The sequence below is a fragment of the Chroicocephalus ridibundus genome, chromosome 12 (genome assembly GCF_963924245.1).
Source record: "Chroicocephalus ridibundus chromosome 12, bChrRid1.1, whole genome shotgun sequence".
In the NCBI taxonomy this organism is placed as follows: domain Eukaryota; kingdom Metazoa; phylum Chordata; class Aves; order Charadriiformes; family Laridae; genus Chroicocephalus; species Chroicocephalus ridibundus.
The window spans coordinates 11321628-11339771 of NC_086295.1; the positions used below are offsets into that span (position 1 = coordinate 11321628).

Consider the following 18144-nt stretch of genomic DNA (forward strand, 5'->3'; position numbering starts at 1 on the left):
TGTGTCCCAGGGGATCCTTTCTGGCATTAATGGCTGACTAAAGGCAGTGATAGCTCTGCTTGCTTTAAAGTTAACGTGAGTGCTCTTCACTGCATCTCTACAGAGCTGGTTTGAGCTCCTGCTCACAGGGATGCATCTTCCTGGGCTTTGTGCAGGGCATTTGTGATACCTCCCTAGCACAAATAGACTTCAAAATTTTTGGTTTTGTTGCTCCTGACACCCCACTGTCACAAACACAAGTATTCTTCAGAGCTGAGGCCAGTTGTCTTTCTAAAAAGTGCAACCTCACGACACCTTGACAAATAGGTATACGTGTACCAAGTACCACATTTTAGTTTGATCCTGCTAATTTAGCAACTGATCACTTCATTGTTGTTGCTTTACATTACCTTCTTCGTAGATGCATTTGTGGCACGATCTCCTGACTGTTCCCAGCCACAGCTTGAGCACCGATCTTTGTGATATAAGGAAGGAAATCTCTCACCATAGCTTCAATAAGAAGTATTTTAAGTATTAACTGACTTGAACAAAGAGCACACAAAATGTGTTGCCGAGGTTATCTTACTCTCTCTCGTGATAAGCTTTGTGACTCTAGAATATTCACTCTAGGTAGATAATAACAATCTCTTTCAAGAGGAAAGAATAACAAAACAGGGATTCTTCTGCTGCCAAGTTTGAGTAAAGAAGAATAATTTTAGAGAAAAGCAGAAATTGTAGTTTCGTTACTCGGCAAGCTTGTTCAGATGGATAGAAGGACTTTGTAAATCCCACTTTCCTTTTGAGGCATCCTTTGAAGCTCATGAGCTTCTGAAAATTCTCAATTGTGAGAGCTAATTTGACAAAATCAACAAAATGAGTACTTTGATTTCTGAGACTAGATGATACTGAGTGTTCTGGTTTCACAGATATTCTTTACTGCTGGGAAAAAACCTAAATCTCTTGCTGGCTTAATTGACTGTTCTATTTTTTTTCTTTATCATGCTGCTTTCTCTGCAGCATCCTATGGAAATACGAATGGCTTGAAGGCTCTCCACACTTTCTTTGTCATCTTTGGCTTGATGTGAGGATGTCTGTGTGCTGCAGTCAGCCACTAAGATGGACCTCTTCCATTCTCTCAAGTATTCAGACAGGTGACGTTTTTTGACAGGGAGCACATTGTTTTTTAAGTTCTTCCGTAAAGGAAACAAGGGCATGTTGCAGCCTGGCAGAGGAGAGGATCCAGTGTGCCGAGGCCACCGGCTGTTGCTGATGTTGCCTCGCTGGCTTCTTGCAGTGCCCTGCCTGTATCTGTCCGTTGTCTTTTGGCTTGTCTGGGCTATTGGCTCTTTGGGTAAGGACTGTCCCAATTTCCATGGTACCACATGCAGTTGGACTTGTGCTTTCCAGTGCTGAAAGGGTAACACTATTACTGAGGTAGTAAATTCCTTTAAAAATCGAAATCTAAGGGGGTATTTGTTGTTCACAACTTATGGCATTCTCTGCCTTTGGACCCACCAATTTCACATCCTTTCCTCTTGTCACACACAACAATACTGATGTTCTTACACTTTTCTAAACGTGACTTTATACCAGGCAGCACTCGTGAGTTTTTCGTGGAGGGCTTCTGCTCTTCACTGCCCGGCAGGCTGGACGCCGAGCGGCCGTGCCAGCGCCTGCACAGCGAGCCCAAACCCGCCATCCTGCAGTCAGCTGGACAGGCTCCAGCAGCGCCGTGCTGTTCCATTTGCGTAATTAATACAGCTCCTAAAAAGATGACTGTGTATCTAAATGGTAGACCGTTAATGGCTCTGGGGAGCTCTCGTGGCTCATCCTTGTAAGCAACTCTTTAGGTTCCAAAATAAATGCATGGAGAAGCCTTTCTTGTCACCGCAGGGTGACCTTCTCTTCTCTTGCTCTTCTCTGCCACACTTGTGATCTCATTTTCTGTCAAATGTTCATATTTTAGTCTAACCCTATAGAATTAGGAAGTTAAATGCTTTTTGGCACAGTGCAGTGTCATCTTTCAGCAGCTTCTGCAAATAGCAGTGATCGATTTGGTTTTTTTTTTGTTTTTTTTTGTCTTCAGTTGCCTGTTATCAAAATCTTAAAGATATAGTGGGGTGACTCTTGTGTTAGATTAATAGCGGATCGTCTTTGGAAAGATGATGCTGCTGTTAAGTGCCAAGATTGACGAAAAGAAATCCAGTCATGCTGAGATGATAATTGATTTGGTGTAATGTCTTTCTGTCTCCGGGAATGTTTCTGTTGGTCTTGCTGCATGCACACCCCTACTGAGATCATAGCGGCAACTAACATTTCAGACCCCTTAGATCTGTGTTTTGCCTGTTTTTCACTTTATATTATCTTTTTTCCATTTTTTTGTTTGTCAGTTAGCAATATCTATTTTAATCTGTTTAAACAGAAAACAAACCAACACTAAATAAAGATGCAGTGTAATGTGCTGATGTGTAGAAATGTACTAAAGTTGGTGACTAAATGTGGCGTGCAGTTGAAAGGCCTATGGTGACTGCAAGGTTGGAGGTGTCTGACAGCGAGTGTGAAAAGTGCGAGTTGCAGAATCATAGAACGGTTTAGGTTGGAAGGGACCTTAAAGACCAGTTCCAACCTCCCTGCTGTGAACAGGGACACCTCCCACTAGACCAAGTTGCTCAAAGCCCCGTCCAACCTGGTCTTGAACACCCCCAGGGATGGGGCATCCACAGCTTCTCTGGGCAACCTGTCCCAGTGTCTCACCACCCTCAAGAGTGGCTTGGCAGGAACAACTGAAGCCCATCAGTCCAGTTCCCCCCGTGATGGCTGGGACCAAGTGCAGGGTCAGATCTGGTTGCTCAGGGTCTTGCACGGCCGCTCCAGCCCCACTGCATTGCACAACCTTCCTTCTTGTGGAAACTTTCTTCCTTGCGTTCAGCTGCAGTGCCCTTGCTGCAGTTCAGACCCTTCCTGCCATCCTCTCGCTGGGGAGAGCGGGGCTCTGATGGCCTGTTGAGGTGGGAGACTGCAGCTAGAGCCCCTCCTGCCCTCCCACCCAAGGCAGGGAGCCCTTTGGTGTCCCAGCAGCCTTCCGCTGCAGCCCCCCAGCTTTTCCATCACTTGTACTGGTGGGGCTGAAAATGCAGTTGTACTCTTCAGGATTATAAACTGCCACCACCACTTCATGTGCGTCCTTCTTTGTCTGTTTTATTTCTGCATGAAAACAGAAGTTCTATTAAATATTGAATATCAAAAGGCGTATCCAAACACAAGCTTTATTTAGTAAAACTTGGGATGGTTATGCCTTTTGATAACTCAGTGATGCTACAATAGGTGGTTGTTCAGTAGATGTAACTAGTTGTTTATGAATGTTGCAGTTCTTGGTGAAATACAAGGTGTGGGGAAATGAGCATGATTACTTTAAGTGATGCTCTGAATTAAGCTCTGGTATGAGCAAACAGTCTTTTAAAAAACAAAACAAACCCAACAAAAAACAACCAACTAAAAAAAAAAAACTGAATAAGCCAATGTCACTGGAGTGAAACACTTGCTTTCCAAGTCTCCTGTGCTGCAAACGACTCTTTTCAAAACGTACAGTACAAACTTGATTTAGATTTTCTTTTTTTCTCTCCTAGGAAGCCTAAATTACTGCGACCTAGGCTGGCGGTCAGTAAGCTGTGTATAGATTAGCCTAGGTGGTCATGAACTCCTCTATTTCTGCAAAACTTGTCGGTGTTAAACATTGCTGTGATTTGCCATAACAACTTACCTCCCGCTCCAAACAGGCTGCACTGCAGCAGAACGCAAGGGGTGTATTTACCTCGTTCTAAATAAATGTTTTATCGCTTAGCAGTAATTGGATTGCTATTGTATTTCAGTAATTATTCCCAACAGCAAATCTGTTCTCCACTTCGCAGACGTGTTTCCTGACTGACCTTCACGCAGCCTGTCTGAAGGTGTCTTTCTCTGTGTAATTCTGTATGATGAGGTTTTTGTTTTTTTAAAAAAAGGGGGAACTACTGCCAGGGGTAGAATAATTTGTCTTTGCTCCAGTTGTCATAGTGTAAAAGTATAAGCACTTTAGTTCATGCTTGAGCTTTTAGCTGACCCTGGAGAGGCAGCGCGAGGCAGGGCTTTTTCAAAATGCATCGTGACATTTCAGGCTGTGGAGAACCACCCGTCCCTCGGTATCACAACCCAAATATCCTGCCAAGATTTCTCGTACTTTGCGGAAATTTGTATTTAACATGTCTATAGACAAATAACTTCCTCAAGTATCTCATAGCTGACCAAGGAATTCATCCACTTGTCTGAGGATCAGACAGAGTCTGCCAGGGAAGTTCTGGATCACTGGATGGCAATTTTATGTGGAAGAATAATATTCTGTGATTAAATCTTAATGGGTTTCCAGAGTAGCTAATATTTTTTCGAGAAGAAAGAGCTGCTGGATGTCCTCAGTAAGGATGTCTTGCGATAGCCTGCCTTCTGTACAAACTGTGGTGGGAGAGTCTCTGCAGTACGCAGACCCCACAGACCCATCAAGAGACGGCTCCATCCCCTGGGTGTTTGTCTGAAGCTCTAAACTGTTGGTCGATCGCCTGCCTGACATTATATTTATTTCAAATGTATGGTATTGGACAGTGAACTTATTTACCCAGTCCAGAATTAGGCTATTCTGATGCCATTTTCTGTTAAGTCTAGTCCTGATCCTGCTTTCTGAAAATGATGGTTTCTGCATTGACAAAAACATATGTTTCAAGTGTGATTAACCTACTCCAGTGTCTAGAGAACTGTATTTTATCAGAACAAACCTGTTTTACTAGGTATTGTTAAACTGCTTATTTCCATAATGCTCACAGGTTTTTATGAGGTGTTTTATCCCAAAGAGCAGCACGGTGGCGTTGAGCTGCGCGTAGCCTTTACCCGCGGTGTCAGCTCTCCTGGTGGTGTGGTACGGCCCTGGTAAAGCACATCTGCTATGTGAACTGGCCTCTTCATTTGGATTGAGACTCTTGACGAGGTATTAACAGCACTGTAAGTCACGGGACAGGCCAGAATTAAGCGTGAGTAGCCCGGGCAGCATGCGATGCTGTACTGGCCGCACCTGTGCAGAAATCTTCTCTTGGAGATCGTGAAGGTCATCTGGTCTTCACTGTCTGCGAAGTTAAATTTTGTGTGTTTTTCCTGTATTGACTTTTATGCGGGCTCTGTTAGGAATCAGTATTTTCATACTCTCACTTTTCATCACTTCCTCCCCTATTTCACTGTCGTCACCCTGCAGCTGGAGCTGCCCTCGGTGATAGAGCCCAGCACTGGGGATCTGCTTTGATTTGTGAACTTCTGACCCCACGTTTCTTCCTTCAGGGATGGAAACCTGTTGGCTGAATGGATTGCTAGATTTATTTGTATGTAATGGTGCTTAAATCACAAGAGCAGGGATTTGGATGGTGCAATGGCTAAAGGAAGGAGGACTACATTGCTGCTTGTACCCCTGATCCCACCAACCACGCAACATACCTGGGCACCCGATGAGAACATAGTTTTACTGGCTCATTAATCTTAATGGATCAGCAGCCTTCGTCCTTTTCTGTTAACTTCTGCTTGTTCTGAAGAATAATTTAGACAAATGAGAATAATGTAAATCTAGATGTGCTAAAGCTTTGTGCTCTTGGCTGTATCCTTTCTTCTACCATCGGTATGGGTGAACTCTTTGTTATTGAGAATGGTGCTTGGGAGGCTTATGAGACCTGCTCTTAAAAATCAAAGTATTCATATTTAGGGGGTTATTTTGACTCCTCTGTCTCTCTTTATACCCTTGCCCATTTCTTATTACCCCAATTTTCTTAAGTGCAGTCTAGAATTGAATGGTTCATCTCTATCTCTGGTTTATTTGAGTAATCCACTCAGAAGGTGTGTTCAGAGGAATTAACTTAGAAAAGAAAACTAGGGCAGTAAACTTGAAAACTTACTGACTGCTTATAAAAAGAAAAAATACCAGCTCTGCAAACTAATTAATCCGTTCTACCCAAGAAGTGTAGAACATGACTTCTTCTACTCAAGGTGAGTGATGTGACATTTGCATGGTAGACATTGTCTTTGAAGGCCTTGCTTTTGTACTGTTCCTTTCATAAATATAAAGGTGAGTTTCTGCTTGTAAAACAATGCTGTTTAGTTTTGGAACGTTGTGTATTTCGCAGTGCTGGTTGGGATGATAAAAAAACCCAACGTCTGTAGTTGGTCGCAGTTTAGTTCTTGTGTTCAGTGGATGAAGCTCGGTTGCCTGGTAGGGAGCTTTGACGGAGGGGTTGCAGGTCCAGAGGCCAAGGCCTCCAGCATTGTAATCAGTTGTTTGGTGTGCTTTGAGCTCCCCTTCTCCAATTTTCTCGCTGTACAATCAGTTTTATGGTTGAAAACCTTCTGAAAAAAATAGTGCTTTAGCAGTACTACGTGATTTAGTGTGTGCTAAAAAAACCAAAATCACTTTTGGGCATGATGTAAAGCTGTATAACTGAAAATATATTTTTCAAAACAACATATTTTTTTTTTAATTTTTAATATTTCCAGGGAGGGATGAAACGATGCAGCCAGCCAAACCATCATTCCTTGAATATTTTGAGCAGAAGGAGAAAGAGAATCAAATCAATAGCTTTGGGAAGAATGTGTCTGGCCAGACAAAAAATTCATCTGATTGGAAAGTACCACAGGATGGAGACTACGAATTTGTAAGTCTATACTTTGAAATTCAATCAATGTGACAATCTTTAAGAGTTTTAGTCAGAGCTGCTCTAAGATTATTTCTTGTTTTGACAGACTAATGGAAACTTGAGGAGAATCTAATTGCTAATGCATTTGGATGGGGCATTTTGAAAAACTCATTTTCTTTAGGTATTTCTTGGTAATCATAACCAGTCATTATCTGTATATTGTCCTTGTTTTAAAGCAAACAAACGAACAAAAAAGCCTGAGGACATGAAGGTACAAGCGATCTTGCTTTACTTCCTCATTACGCATTTAAAATAAAAAAATAGAATTCCAGATGGTAGTTGGAAAATGCAGATCCTGAATGTATAGCATTTGACAAAAAACAGTGTTAGAACCATTGAATTTCCTTGTTTTTCTCAAGCCTTGGCACTGGGTTTTGTTTTATTATATAAACATCGAGCTTGTCTTCATTTCTCTTTCAAGTCCTCAATTTCAGCCTTCCTAACTAAGGTTCACATGCTCAGAGTCTTCAGGAACTTTTCAGAAGTCAAAAGAAAGATCTATTACTCATAAAATGGATTTAATTTTTTTTTTTGTGTGTGTGTGAGGATGGAAAATTTATGGTTTGAGTTCAAAATGCCGGTAGATGCATGCTCTGCTGAACAGAACGCCGCATTTTCTTTCAATGATATTTCACTGCAAGCACTTTTTTTTGCTTTAAGCGCACTGTGCACCCGTACGCTGGCTGTTTGCACTGCCCGTGGTCGGGGTTGTCATGCTGCGTTCAGGAGCTGCTGAGATTCACTCCACCTTCACAAAGCAGCGTGGAAAGCGAATTCCCTCTGCCAGTCACGACTCGAGGAGGTGCTTTACTTTAAGGCTGGAATAATAGCTGGAGCCTTTCATTCTCTTTGTACAGATTGTATAGACTACTGCTGTTACATATATTTTTGTTATCTTTTCTTTACTGCTGCATCCCAGATCTTTGTATTTAGACTGAAAAGGACGGCTAGCGGAGGGGACCTGCTGCGTTCTCTCTCTTGTAGCCCTTTGCACTACATTATGTTTAGCCTGAAGGCTTAAAGCCACTGCATAAACATGTTTTGCAAAAATAACCTGCAAGCTGCCTGCGTATCACAGGGTCTGGGCCAAACACGATTCTAGTTGAATCAGATACTCGGTTTATCTCATTCACCTTACATGCTGTAACTTAATTTAATGATAAACAATCATTTTTTTGACGTGTGGTATTTCCCAGGAAAGATGGTCTGGTTTGGAGTATCTTTTGTAGTCTGCAGAAAATGGCCCAAGGGGAAACTTGCTGTAATTATTTTACTTTCTAATTCAGTTGATAACAAGTTTAGCAATTACCCTTATTTCCAGCGAGCAGGATGTATTCCACCCCGCGTACTGCGAGCTGTAGGTGCAGGCTACAACCCAGTGAGCGGCACAGGCAACGCGGATGACACAGGGAAAGGTCGGTGCCGTCCTAGCAAACAGCACCTACAAATATTTTTAGAAAGTGCAAAGCAACTGTTTGACACGCCTGTGACCTTGTTTACTGATTTCCATTAGTACTGAAGTATCGCCGTGTGCGTAGATTACCAGTGCGCTGGAAGCAATAAAAGGAAGCGATAAAAGCTTGCAATAAATCGGGCTTTAGGTCACCTTCATATAGTAATTTGCAGAAATTTCGCTTCCCGGCTATATGTATTTCTCTAGTTCAATTGTGTATGAATGTACCAGCCTGTCTTGCGTGCAGATTTTGTAACAGAGCTACTTTCTTTTCTGTAGGGTAAGAAAAGTGCTTGAAAGCAACCTTAAGAAATGCACGTGGGTATTTGTATAGCGCTTATCTGAGCGTTAGTAGGAGTAACCTCAGGTTGCGTAATGTATTCAGAGACTTAAAACTGGGTATTTGGCTGAAAATAGATCAATTTGGCTAGCTATGGGTGAAAGTCACGTTTACTGATTGAAGGCATCAATGCAATAAGCATTGCGGAATAAGAAAATACACATTCGCTAGTAGGTGCATGAAGTGCATCTGTCCTAGACGTGCCTGCGGCTATGACTTATTTCTGCATTGTCAAAGTAGGCAGGTTTGAGCAGCCGTTGCCCATAGAGTTTGCAGGATTCCAAGTAAAGATGAGATCAGCGAGATGCTGGGTGAATACTAGTTCCTCCTGGGTCTTAAGAAATGATTGAAATATTATTGCTTTGTGCTACTGCAGACTGCGTAAATATGCTTTGGCTTCTCTTCTGTATTCCTCTCCCTCCTGTGTGACCAGCACCTGGCGTCTCCTCTCTTCCAAAAAAAAACCCAAAAAGGGCAATATTAATTTACAAAAGATTTTTGCTCTTTTCCTCTGTGGCAAAACCATTTGACCTTTTCTTGACTAACATCGTTCCTCTCAAGCAGGCAAATAAGACACTATTTATATCACAATGGCCATGTCATGTTAGATGAGGGTAAGACCGAGCCAGCCCCATCCACTGCAGCGCTGAAAACCCAGACATCCTCTTCTAAAAGGTGATGAACTCCATTCCTCTCCAGCGTGATGCTCTGGCTATTCCTGGTTGTGGTCTGAGATGGCATAAACCCTGTGTATTCCAGCAGTGTATTTCCAGCGTTGGATTTCTGAGGTAGACGTTATTAACTGATTAGTCAATGCCCGGTAATGTTTATCTCCACTCATGTTTCAACAAGGATCTCTAAAGTCTTAAGCCCTGCTTGATTGTGAAAAATGTTTTCAAGAACATTATTATTTATTTAACATGGGGGAAAAAAAATACTAATCATGGGCAAGAATTCTTGCTTTCAGGAAGAATATAACAAACTAATAGGAAAATGCTGCAGGGTAGGCTGTTAATGGGCAGGCTGCATTGTATGTAGGATTCCTAATTGCCATAATCAGATCTCAAAGTTTTTGTAGTTGAATTTAATTTTGCCAGTGAACATTAGTTGCATACTGTTGCACAGACTTAAATTAATAATGATAGAGGATTTGTTTAGACCATGCTGTACATTTTTTCACTTTAATCTTTCAGTAGCTTGCTGTAGCACTGTAACATACAGCAAAACTTGTTGTGTGGCGTTTCCTGCCCTTAGACACAACAAACTCTTTGCCTATTCCTATTTTAAAAGCCTTTTAACTGCTCTGAGCAGGTCAGTGTTCTAGTATCACGTGTGGCTAAAGTGGGATCACTTTGTTTTATATTCTGCCCCTGCTTGAAAGGCCGTCAGTCTTGACAGACCTATTGTAGCAAGTAGGTGTGGATCATCCAGTCATAAATGTTGGGTATTCTATCACTAATCGTTCTATTGAAAGCCTATTTTATTAGCAAATTAGCAGGTTCCAGCCATTCATGGCTTATGGTAGTTATGACAATACTGAAATATTTTCATTTCTATTTAATGAGTGTGATTTCACTGGTGAAAATGAGTGGAGGTAGAGCCCCTGTCAATCTTGAATTTTGCCATCGTGATTCAACTCCCGTTTCTTTAATACCTGTAGTGTTGACCTTAGGTTTTGCTGTAGGTCTAATTCATAATTTTTCATGTAATCTATGCTAGTTAAGTATTCTAGGAGCTTGTTTTGTATGTGGAGTAAAATAGGACTAGACACTAGAGCAAGAGCACTGCAGGACGCCAAGTGTTTCCGCAGGCTTTACGCCAGGAGTTGAAGCTGTTTGCTCGAAGGCTTTTTGCTTCCAGCACCCGTGTATCTGCTGACCGTTCCTGGCCTGTGTAAGCCTGTCAAGAGCTTAATTGGTACAGACACTTTTATGTTGTCTTCAGCTGCTCTTGCTCTCTGTGCTTCGCTGGAAGAGCACCAGGTGATAGCTGAGTGTTTGAAGGGGAGCGATGTTGATCACCTGCAGGACCTCGGTGGAGAACTGCAGCCATCAGCAGTCGTCTTCTGCCCTGGCGATCTCTGTCCTGCTGCTGCAGCTCTGGGAAGGAAGCTGACCTTCAGAAACAAGGTTTATGTCTTCTTTCCTAAGAAGTATCCTACTTCCTTTGGGAAGACTTTGATTAGCTTGCATCTGCTAAGTCTTGGTGAATCAGACCTTTCCTGTTCCTAGTTATTTGGGTCTGTCCTTCTCACTCCTTGGCTGAATGAAGAAGATCCGCCTTCACAGGTTCTCTCATTGAAGCAGAAAAACTTTGGAGCAGAGCTTTTTTTTCTTTACAAAAATAAAATTGATGTATATCCTTGAGAGTGTCAAGGTTTGCAGAAGAAGGAGGAGTAGACATGGCAAATCCTTCAGCTGACTGTTGATGGCTGCTGTCATGGCCTTTGTTCGCAGGTTCACCACCCTTCAGTCTGCTGTGAGCGAACCTGTGTTTTTCGGGTCTTGTGTCTCCGTGCTGGGAGTGCTGGTCTCACACCAGCTCATCTTTTTAGCTCCCTTTGGGAAGTGTCTCGTTGGCTGCTGATGGGAATTTCGTTGGATGGGAGAGATTGCTGTGATATTACCTAGTTCCAAAACAGACTTTATCACTTTGCAGCGCAGCGTGTCATCCGTTTCTCCACTGCTGGGGAAGACTGTCCTGCAAGCAGCAGAACTGCTGCTTCTGAAATTTTTGCAGGGCAAAAGAAGGAAGGATGAGCAGGAGGTGTTAATGTTCTCTAATTGGGGGGAAGAATGAAGGTGCTGATCGGCTGCCACTTTTGCCAGGGCTGCACAGCCAGAGCCCTCGTGTACAAGCTGATGTTCTTGTCTCCACCTCCCCATCTGCTAGAGAGAGATGGGCAGAGAAGGGACTTTGAGTTACAGGAGCTGGAGGAAAGGCTGGGTTTGATCCCGCAGCTACAGTTCTCTTTCCAGTAACCAGTTATCTAGCCTGCTGCTCCCAAAGTGCTTGGGCCACAGCTCGCTGTCGATACCCGACTTCTCCGTGGATTGTGCTCCTTAAAATTCACTCATTTTGAAATGAGGCGTCTTTGTTTCAAAAGTGGTTTTGGTTAGGAGCTCCTGCTGCAGACAGCGTCCCTCTTCCTTATGCCGGGTCCTGTCAGGGGCTCCCTGGAGCATGAGGCTGTTGGAGCGGGATGCTTCACCGAGCCGGTGGGACAAAGGAGTGAGCAACAGAGATGTATTTCACTCTCGCGTTTGCAATTTGTGCTGGTAAGAGACAAAGCAGTAGTCTGGCAAACTGTTGAAGCAAAACATCAAGAAAACACTTACATTTTCATGAAGTCCAGTTTCTAAAAGTATATTCACATCTTTTTGAGTTCTTGAATTAGCTGCAAGAGTTCGTATCGCAACTGCAGCCTCCTTTAAATAACTTTGGGTAACTGAACGTCCATTTATACTTCCTTGGTAGGAAACCGTGGTAGTTTTTGTGTCTGTCTGTAAGCAGCTTCTAGCCAGAGCTTTTAACAGCTACTGCTTTGATCTTTCTTTTTTACAAGTATAACGTAAATGAAAGTGAGCTTTCTTCTTAGCGGAGTGGGGGTATAATTCCTTTGCTTGAAGTAGTAAAGAAAAATACAATTTTCTGTTTATTGAGACAATGTTTCATTATGCTGCTCTCATCTGGGATATAGTGTTTTTTATTAACATCCTCGTTTCTGTGCTTTTACTTAGTAGTTTGAAACATTACATTGGAAACAAAGTAATTAAATAAGTAGAACAAACAACTTCTGGTTTCTTTACTAGCAGAAAAGGAAAGTGTGTTAAGTCTAATGGTGTTCAGCTTGTTCAGTTGGACAAATGGCTGTTGGTTGCAGTGAAATCGTCAATGTGAATCCTTTTCCTTCTAGTTAGACAGATTAAGTATTGGTGTGATAGCAAGAGATTGAAGTTCTTACTGAAAAGTTTTATAGAAAGCTTAATTCTTTCAAAGGAAGTCAAATCGCATTAGGATCATACTGTATTTTTAAGCCTGGTGGTAGACACCAGCCTGACAACGCCCGCAGATCAGTGGCTACTTATGCATATCAGGTGTGGTCCAGGCGGTGGGGATGCCAGCCAGGATGGACGGCTGCGGGCTGGAGTCCAGACCAGGGTGCTGCGGGGAGAGATGGAGGGATGCGCCCTGCGGGGAGGGATGGAGGGATGCACAGCATGGGGAGGGATGCACGCTGCAGCTCTGGGTGCTGCCCAGCCCTGCCATGAGTCTGCAAAAGCCGTAGCTGGTATTGCACGGTGTTATGTCTCTTGCATTGCCCTGCTGCTTCCCCTACGCCACCGTAGAATGACTACAGTTAAAAGTAGAGATCACTCAGTGCAGTATATTTCTTCCCCCAGCTCAGCACTGTGGTGAAGAGTGGTACTGGAACCATCTGTTTCTTTCATTGGAAGTGATTTATAGGGAGGAACTGCTGGAGGGCGAGTGATTTATTGCTTATCAATAAGAGTAAACGCGTTCTGCTTTGCAATGACCAGAGTCTCTAGTTCATTGTATTCTGTCTGTGAAGGTGTCATTTGTCTTGTGAACAGCTTGTTGTCTACCAGTACCTGGAACATTTGATGTCTTTGGTTTCTCTTGAACATTCATTTGGATAGCATTTATTAGCAATCTAATATTGATGCTTTATAGCTTTATTGCCTTTTGTCTGTCCTTCTGAAAGTTGGATCGATTCAAAACTTGGGAGTATTTGCTGTACAGTTGCAGGCTTTGAAAATGATGACAGGCTAAATAATTGGTACTCATTTTGTTGGAACGGGGCTTTCGGTCTCTTCTAGCAGTAGGAAGAAGCATGCTGAGGATACACAGATAGGGTAGAAGCTAGAAGAAAAGTACTTGTATTATATGGGTAAGCTGCTGTTGTGTGACTCTCTATAGTTTATCATTTTATAGTGTTTCCTGATTCTACTGTGATCCCCTGTGCTTTATCTTCTTTTTACTTCTGTCTTTTAAGCAGCTTGGTAAAGGTGTCAGATGCAGCCTCTACACTAATCTTTCTGTTCCTCCTTTACCCCATCCAAATTATTCAAGTGAATAATCTGAGCTGGTTTCTAAGACTCCAAGAAGTCTATCCACTTGGACAGGCGTGAAAAAAAAAAAAAGCTTGATTAGAGTGCGCACGTTTGCATGTCATTTAAGTGGGATTATTTGGGAACCAAGTAATCTTGAGACTTCTATTGAATTATTAGGAAACTTGCAATACATTCTTTCTTTTCTAAGAGAGCAAGTTACTCTGACCCTTGTGAGATGAATGAAGATTGACTGTTCCGAAAATACATTTGAATACGTATAATTTTACACAGAAGAAAAATAATGTTTGGTTAAAGCAGAGCATTTTTCAGTAACACTTTTTCCAAGACTAAACCAAACACGTTGAGTGAATCTTCAGGGATTTCTCTGTCCAAAAGTTTCTTCCCCTCATCTGTCATGAGCTCCTCCTTTTCCCAGTGGTGGCTGGAATAAAAATTACTTCTCAGGCACTGATTTCTTCCAATAGTCTTACCTTGATTATAAAATGAACTTATTTGCTGGGGCATTCATCAGTTTGAGAGAGAAAGCCAGATCTGGGATGGCTGATGGATAACCCTGTCTAGGTCCTATGGAACCGGGGCTGATTCCTAGTTGGGAAACGAGTCAACTTGTTTGTGCTGGGCTGAATCTAAAATAAAGCTTTTGTTCAGTGGCAGAGTAATAATACCATAATTTTTTTGAGGAAAAAAACCAGACTCTGATCTAAAGAATATTTTTCTGACAAGAGAAGACAGTCCAGAATAGACAACTATTAATTTCCAAACCCCACGGTATCTCCTGCTAATTGAGGGAGATCTTAAAGTGTAGTACCTGGCTGTAACTTACGCTGTGAAGTATGATTTATAAAGAGACAGGTTTTTGTGATGTTTTATTCATTGGTTTTAAATGTCACCTGCCTTGATTCATAACATTGATATCCCTTAAATGGATTTCCTTCTTTTTTTTTTTTCCTTCAGCCATCTGCCAAGAATTTTTAAAGCTCTGCTAATTGTTTGTGTTTCTCTTAAGCATTACCTCTTCAGTATATTTGGTATGTTCTATCCAGCAAATACTTTTAACTAGTGACATCTTTATTAAGGAAAAATGGTTCATTTTATCCCCCTGTAATCACACATACAGTCATTTTAAAAATAAGCCCAGGAATAGCTTGTTTGTCTCTTTTATTGTTTAAGTGGTCTTGAATCTTCTGTAACATTTGCATAAGGAAGATGCTCTGAACCTCACTGCAAACCTCATCAAATTCATGGCTGCTTCAAGCCACCAATGTGATTTACAGCAAGCTCTATGTACGTAGGTTTTATAAACCGTTCTAAATTCCTGTTATAACAACAACCAAAAAAAAAAAAACCAACCCAGAAGGTACCACATTTGGTATTAAGATTTGCTAGCAATATTTGAAACTGGAAAAAGGTGGGTCAGTGGCTTGACTCTTCTATCTGTTGGGGAAGAGAATAGATTTCTCCTGTCTTACGTTTGGTAACAGGGTCGTTGTTCACCGCCTGCTTTCACTTTGGTGCATACTGACATTGATTGCAAAGCACTTACTGCCACAACTTGCTGTCAAAATTTCATTTTTTTGCTATATTTTTGTGTATAGCAGGCCTTCTGTGACATAAGGCTTTTTAAATGAAACTTGCGGTGAGTGGGAAGTAAAATGAGTTGCTGTTGTTTGTGTTGAATTGCTGAGGTCATAGCCCTTAATGGAGAATGAAATAATGTAACCTGAAATCAACTTTCTCTGAGAGTATTCCGACTTGTAAATTCAGCATCCTGGGCTATCTTTGAGGCCCCTTTGCTACCGTAGCATTCAATCAGCGGAGACCTTGACTGAAAGTTTTGTGGATGAGCTGAATAACCAGCAGAACTTCAGCCAGGGTCTTTGATCGTGGGATTTGTTCCACTACTGCCGTATGTTTGAGGTCAGGCTGCAACGTGCATTTCTGCTTTGGGAGAAAGGGAAGAGGAATTAATAATTGACAGTGCGACGCTGGAAAAATCTCCGAGCATGCTGAATTCTTTAGAAAAACCTGTTTGAGCCTTCTTATGCCTTGAGATCTGTTTTCAAGGCTGGATGTGTTCTTGGCACAGCATCTCACTTAAAGAAAGAACACTGCTGCTCAAACGAGAACTATTTGAAATGCTTCTAAAATCTTCTTGCAACTCATCTGTCAGTACAAATGTTTGTAAAGGGTAATGTAGCTTAAAAAGACACGCTTGTCCAGGTTTTTCTCATCTGTAGCAAAAAGGGCTCCTTTTGGGGACTCTTTGCATCAGGAACCTAATGGAACTGCTCTGGATTGCCTCTTGGAGGATGGAGTCTCTGGACCATAAGGGAAAAGCCTGGGGATAAAGTCTCCATCAAGCCTCTGTGAACACTTTCCGGTGGGCAGGAGCTCATCTGGACAAGTGCCTGAAATGAAGCACTGGAGGGGCAAAGTTACGTCAGCTCTGATTTCTGGGCCTGGTGCATTTGCCTTTATGCACCCTCTTCTTGTATCACTACAAAATCTGCAGAAAAATCTCGATGCTGTTTGGTGCGTGGAATTACTGGGTGTCTCCCTGAGTACCTCACCAGGAGGCTTTGCAGGGAGGAGTTTCATTGTGTGAGAGGCATGTTTGAGGTCTTGCTCATCCAGAGAAGGTGACGCAGTGGGCTGTGGCTGCTTCCAATGGCCAGGGTACCCTGGCAGGTTTGCCTACAACTTATTTTAATAACCTCAGTGACCAGATCGCTTCACAATTCAAGCTTTGACCTTCAAGAAAGAGGGAGAGAAGAGTAGCTTAATACGTAAAGACTGATATAGACTGAAAGGAATATTATTCAGAAATTAAGTGCTTGATTCCTCCTTGTTTTGTGTCTTGCCATCATGCAGGATCATTATAAATAGATGCCCAAGTAAGAGGCGAACGCTTGGGAAAACCATGCGTGGCGAGGCAGGCAGGTTCATGCAACGTGGATTTTATGGAGGTGGTTCACTGGGGCCTTGTCCCAAAAAAATATTTGTCTCTGAGATATTAAACATATGCCCCTGGTTTTAAAGACAGCAGCCTTTCCCACGGTCATGCAGCTATTCATTTTTCAAAATGCCCTGGAAATCTCTGTAGTTCATTCTTTCCTCAGAAAGCTTTTAATTCTCTCTCCTGTCTTCCTTGCCTTCAAATTGTGGCGATTTCTGCCTTTCCCTTAGTGAAGGAGGGGAGGTAGACCAGTGTTGGAGTGGGGTTTTACAGTGAGCCATGAGGGAGGGAACTGGTGTGGTCCTCCTGGAAACAACCCCCCATCAGCAGCTCTCAGGTGGAAATAAATTGGGAGACCAAGACTCAAATTAAAAACAGTTGATGAATAACGATTAATACTCTTATGTGTTAAGATAGATAGGCCAAATTCGTCTAAAACTATAATGGTTCCTTACCATGGATGATACAGTCTTAAGCCTTTGAAACTGAATCTGGGTGTCTTAAGCCTTCATTGTGCATTGCAGGTTTAAGTGTGTGAAGTTTTCAGATAAGTTAATGACGTTAATATACCAGGAGCAAACTTCTCACTCCACGTTCTTAACAAAGACTACATTCACATACTGATTTAGTGTTAACTAATTGGTTACCACTTCAGTTACATGTGTGTTTCACGGTAACAGTACACTGAGCAATATTGTGTGAAGGTAGTATCGCTCTTACTTTCAGGTATTCTTACTACTTATTCTTCAGGAATTCTGCTTTATTCAGGATAAGTGATCCTGAATGAGTAAATTAATTGTTAATCCTTAAGGGAGTAGAGCTGTTAAGAGCAGGGGAGAGAGGAGGAAAGGGTATGTCGGGTTGGAAGGAAACTCCATTACAGACCCATGTACCCTTCCTAGCAGAACGTAGTTAAGTATCTCAGATTTGTAGACAATTTTATTTGGTTTAAAGGAATCAGCGTTTTATGACAGATTGCTCTTCTTAAAAAAGAAAAGAAGAAAACAATAAAAACCCACATTGGTCATCTGTGTACTTTACAGTTGATTTGTGCAGCTAGCTAGATCTTCAAAGCCCAATGACATGATTTATTTTAGCATGTCCAGAGGTATTTTGGTACTCTTACTTAAGAAAATTAAAAGCATAATCACTTAGAGAAGGAAAAAAAAAACCCAAAACCCTCTGCTGCGTTTTTCCTTAATCAAATCTCAGGCAAGCATTTTTTATAAGCAAGTGATGCTGCTTTTTTTTTTTTTTCTTTTTTCCTTTGTCCAGACAGGCTGACCTTTTATCTTGGTTTCTAATTCAGTTACTGAAAAAAACCCAAAAACCAGGGAGATATCTTGCCTTTGTGGTTACAGGATTAGTCAGACACTTTCTGAGTCTCTGAAGGATTTTAAGGTTTGGACCTCTTGAAGTTCAGTGCTGCAGAATGCCACTGACACAATTTGTCATTTCCTTTGTTTGGATTAAGTGTCTCTGGTCCTTGGGATGATTTTTGGAAGTGAATAAGGTTATTCATACTCATAATTGATACTAAGGCTAAAAAAGGAAATTTAATCTTG

General features: G+C 41.9%; 1 protein-coding gene across 2 annotated transcripts in view; it reads left to right on the plus strand.

Moving 5' to 3' along the window:
• STK4 (serine/threonine kinase 4) overlaps nucleotides 1–18144 on the plus strand; it is a 48647-nt gene that overhangs the window by 18120 nt on the left and 12383 nt on the right. For both annotated transcript variants that reach the window (XM_063349932.1, XM_063349933.1), the window contains one exon: nucleotides 6535–6692. In XM_063349932.1, coding sequence (XP_063206002.1) covers nucleotides 6535–6692 — 158 coding nt within the window. The remainder of the gene's footprint in view (nucleotides 1–6534; nucleotides 6693–18144) is intronic.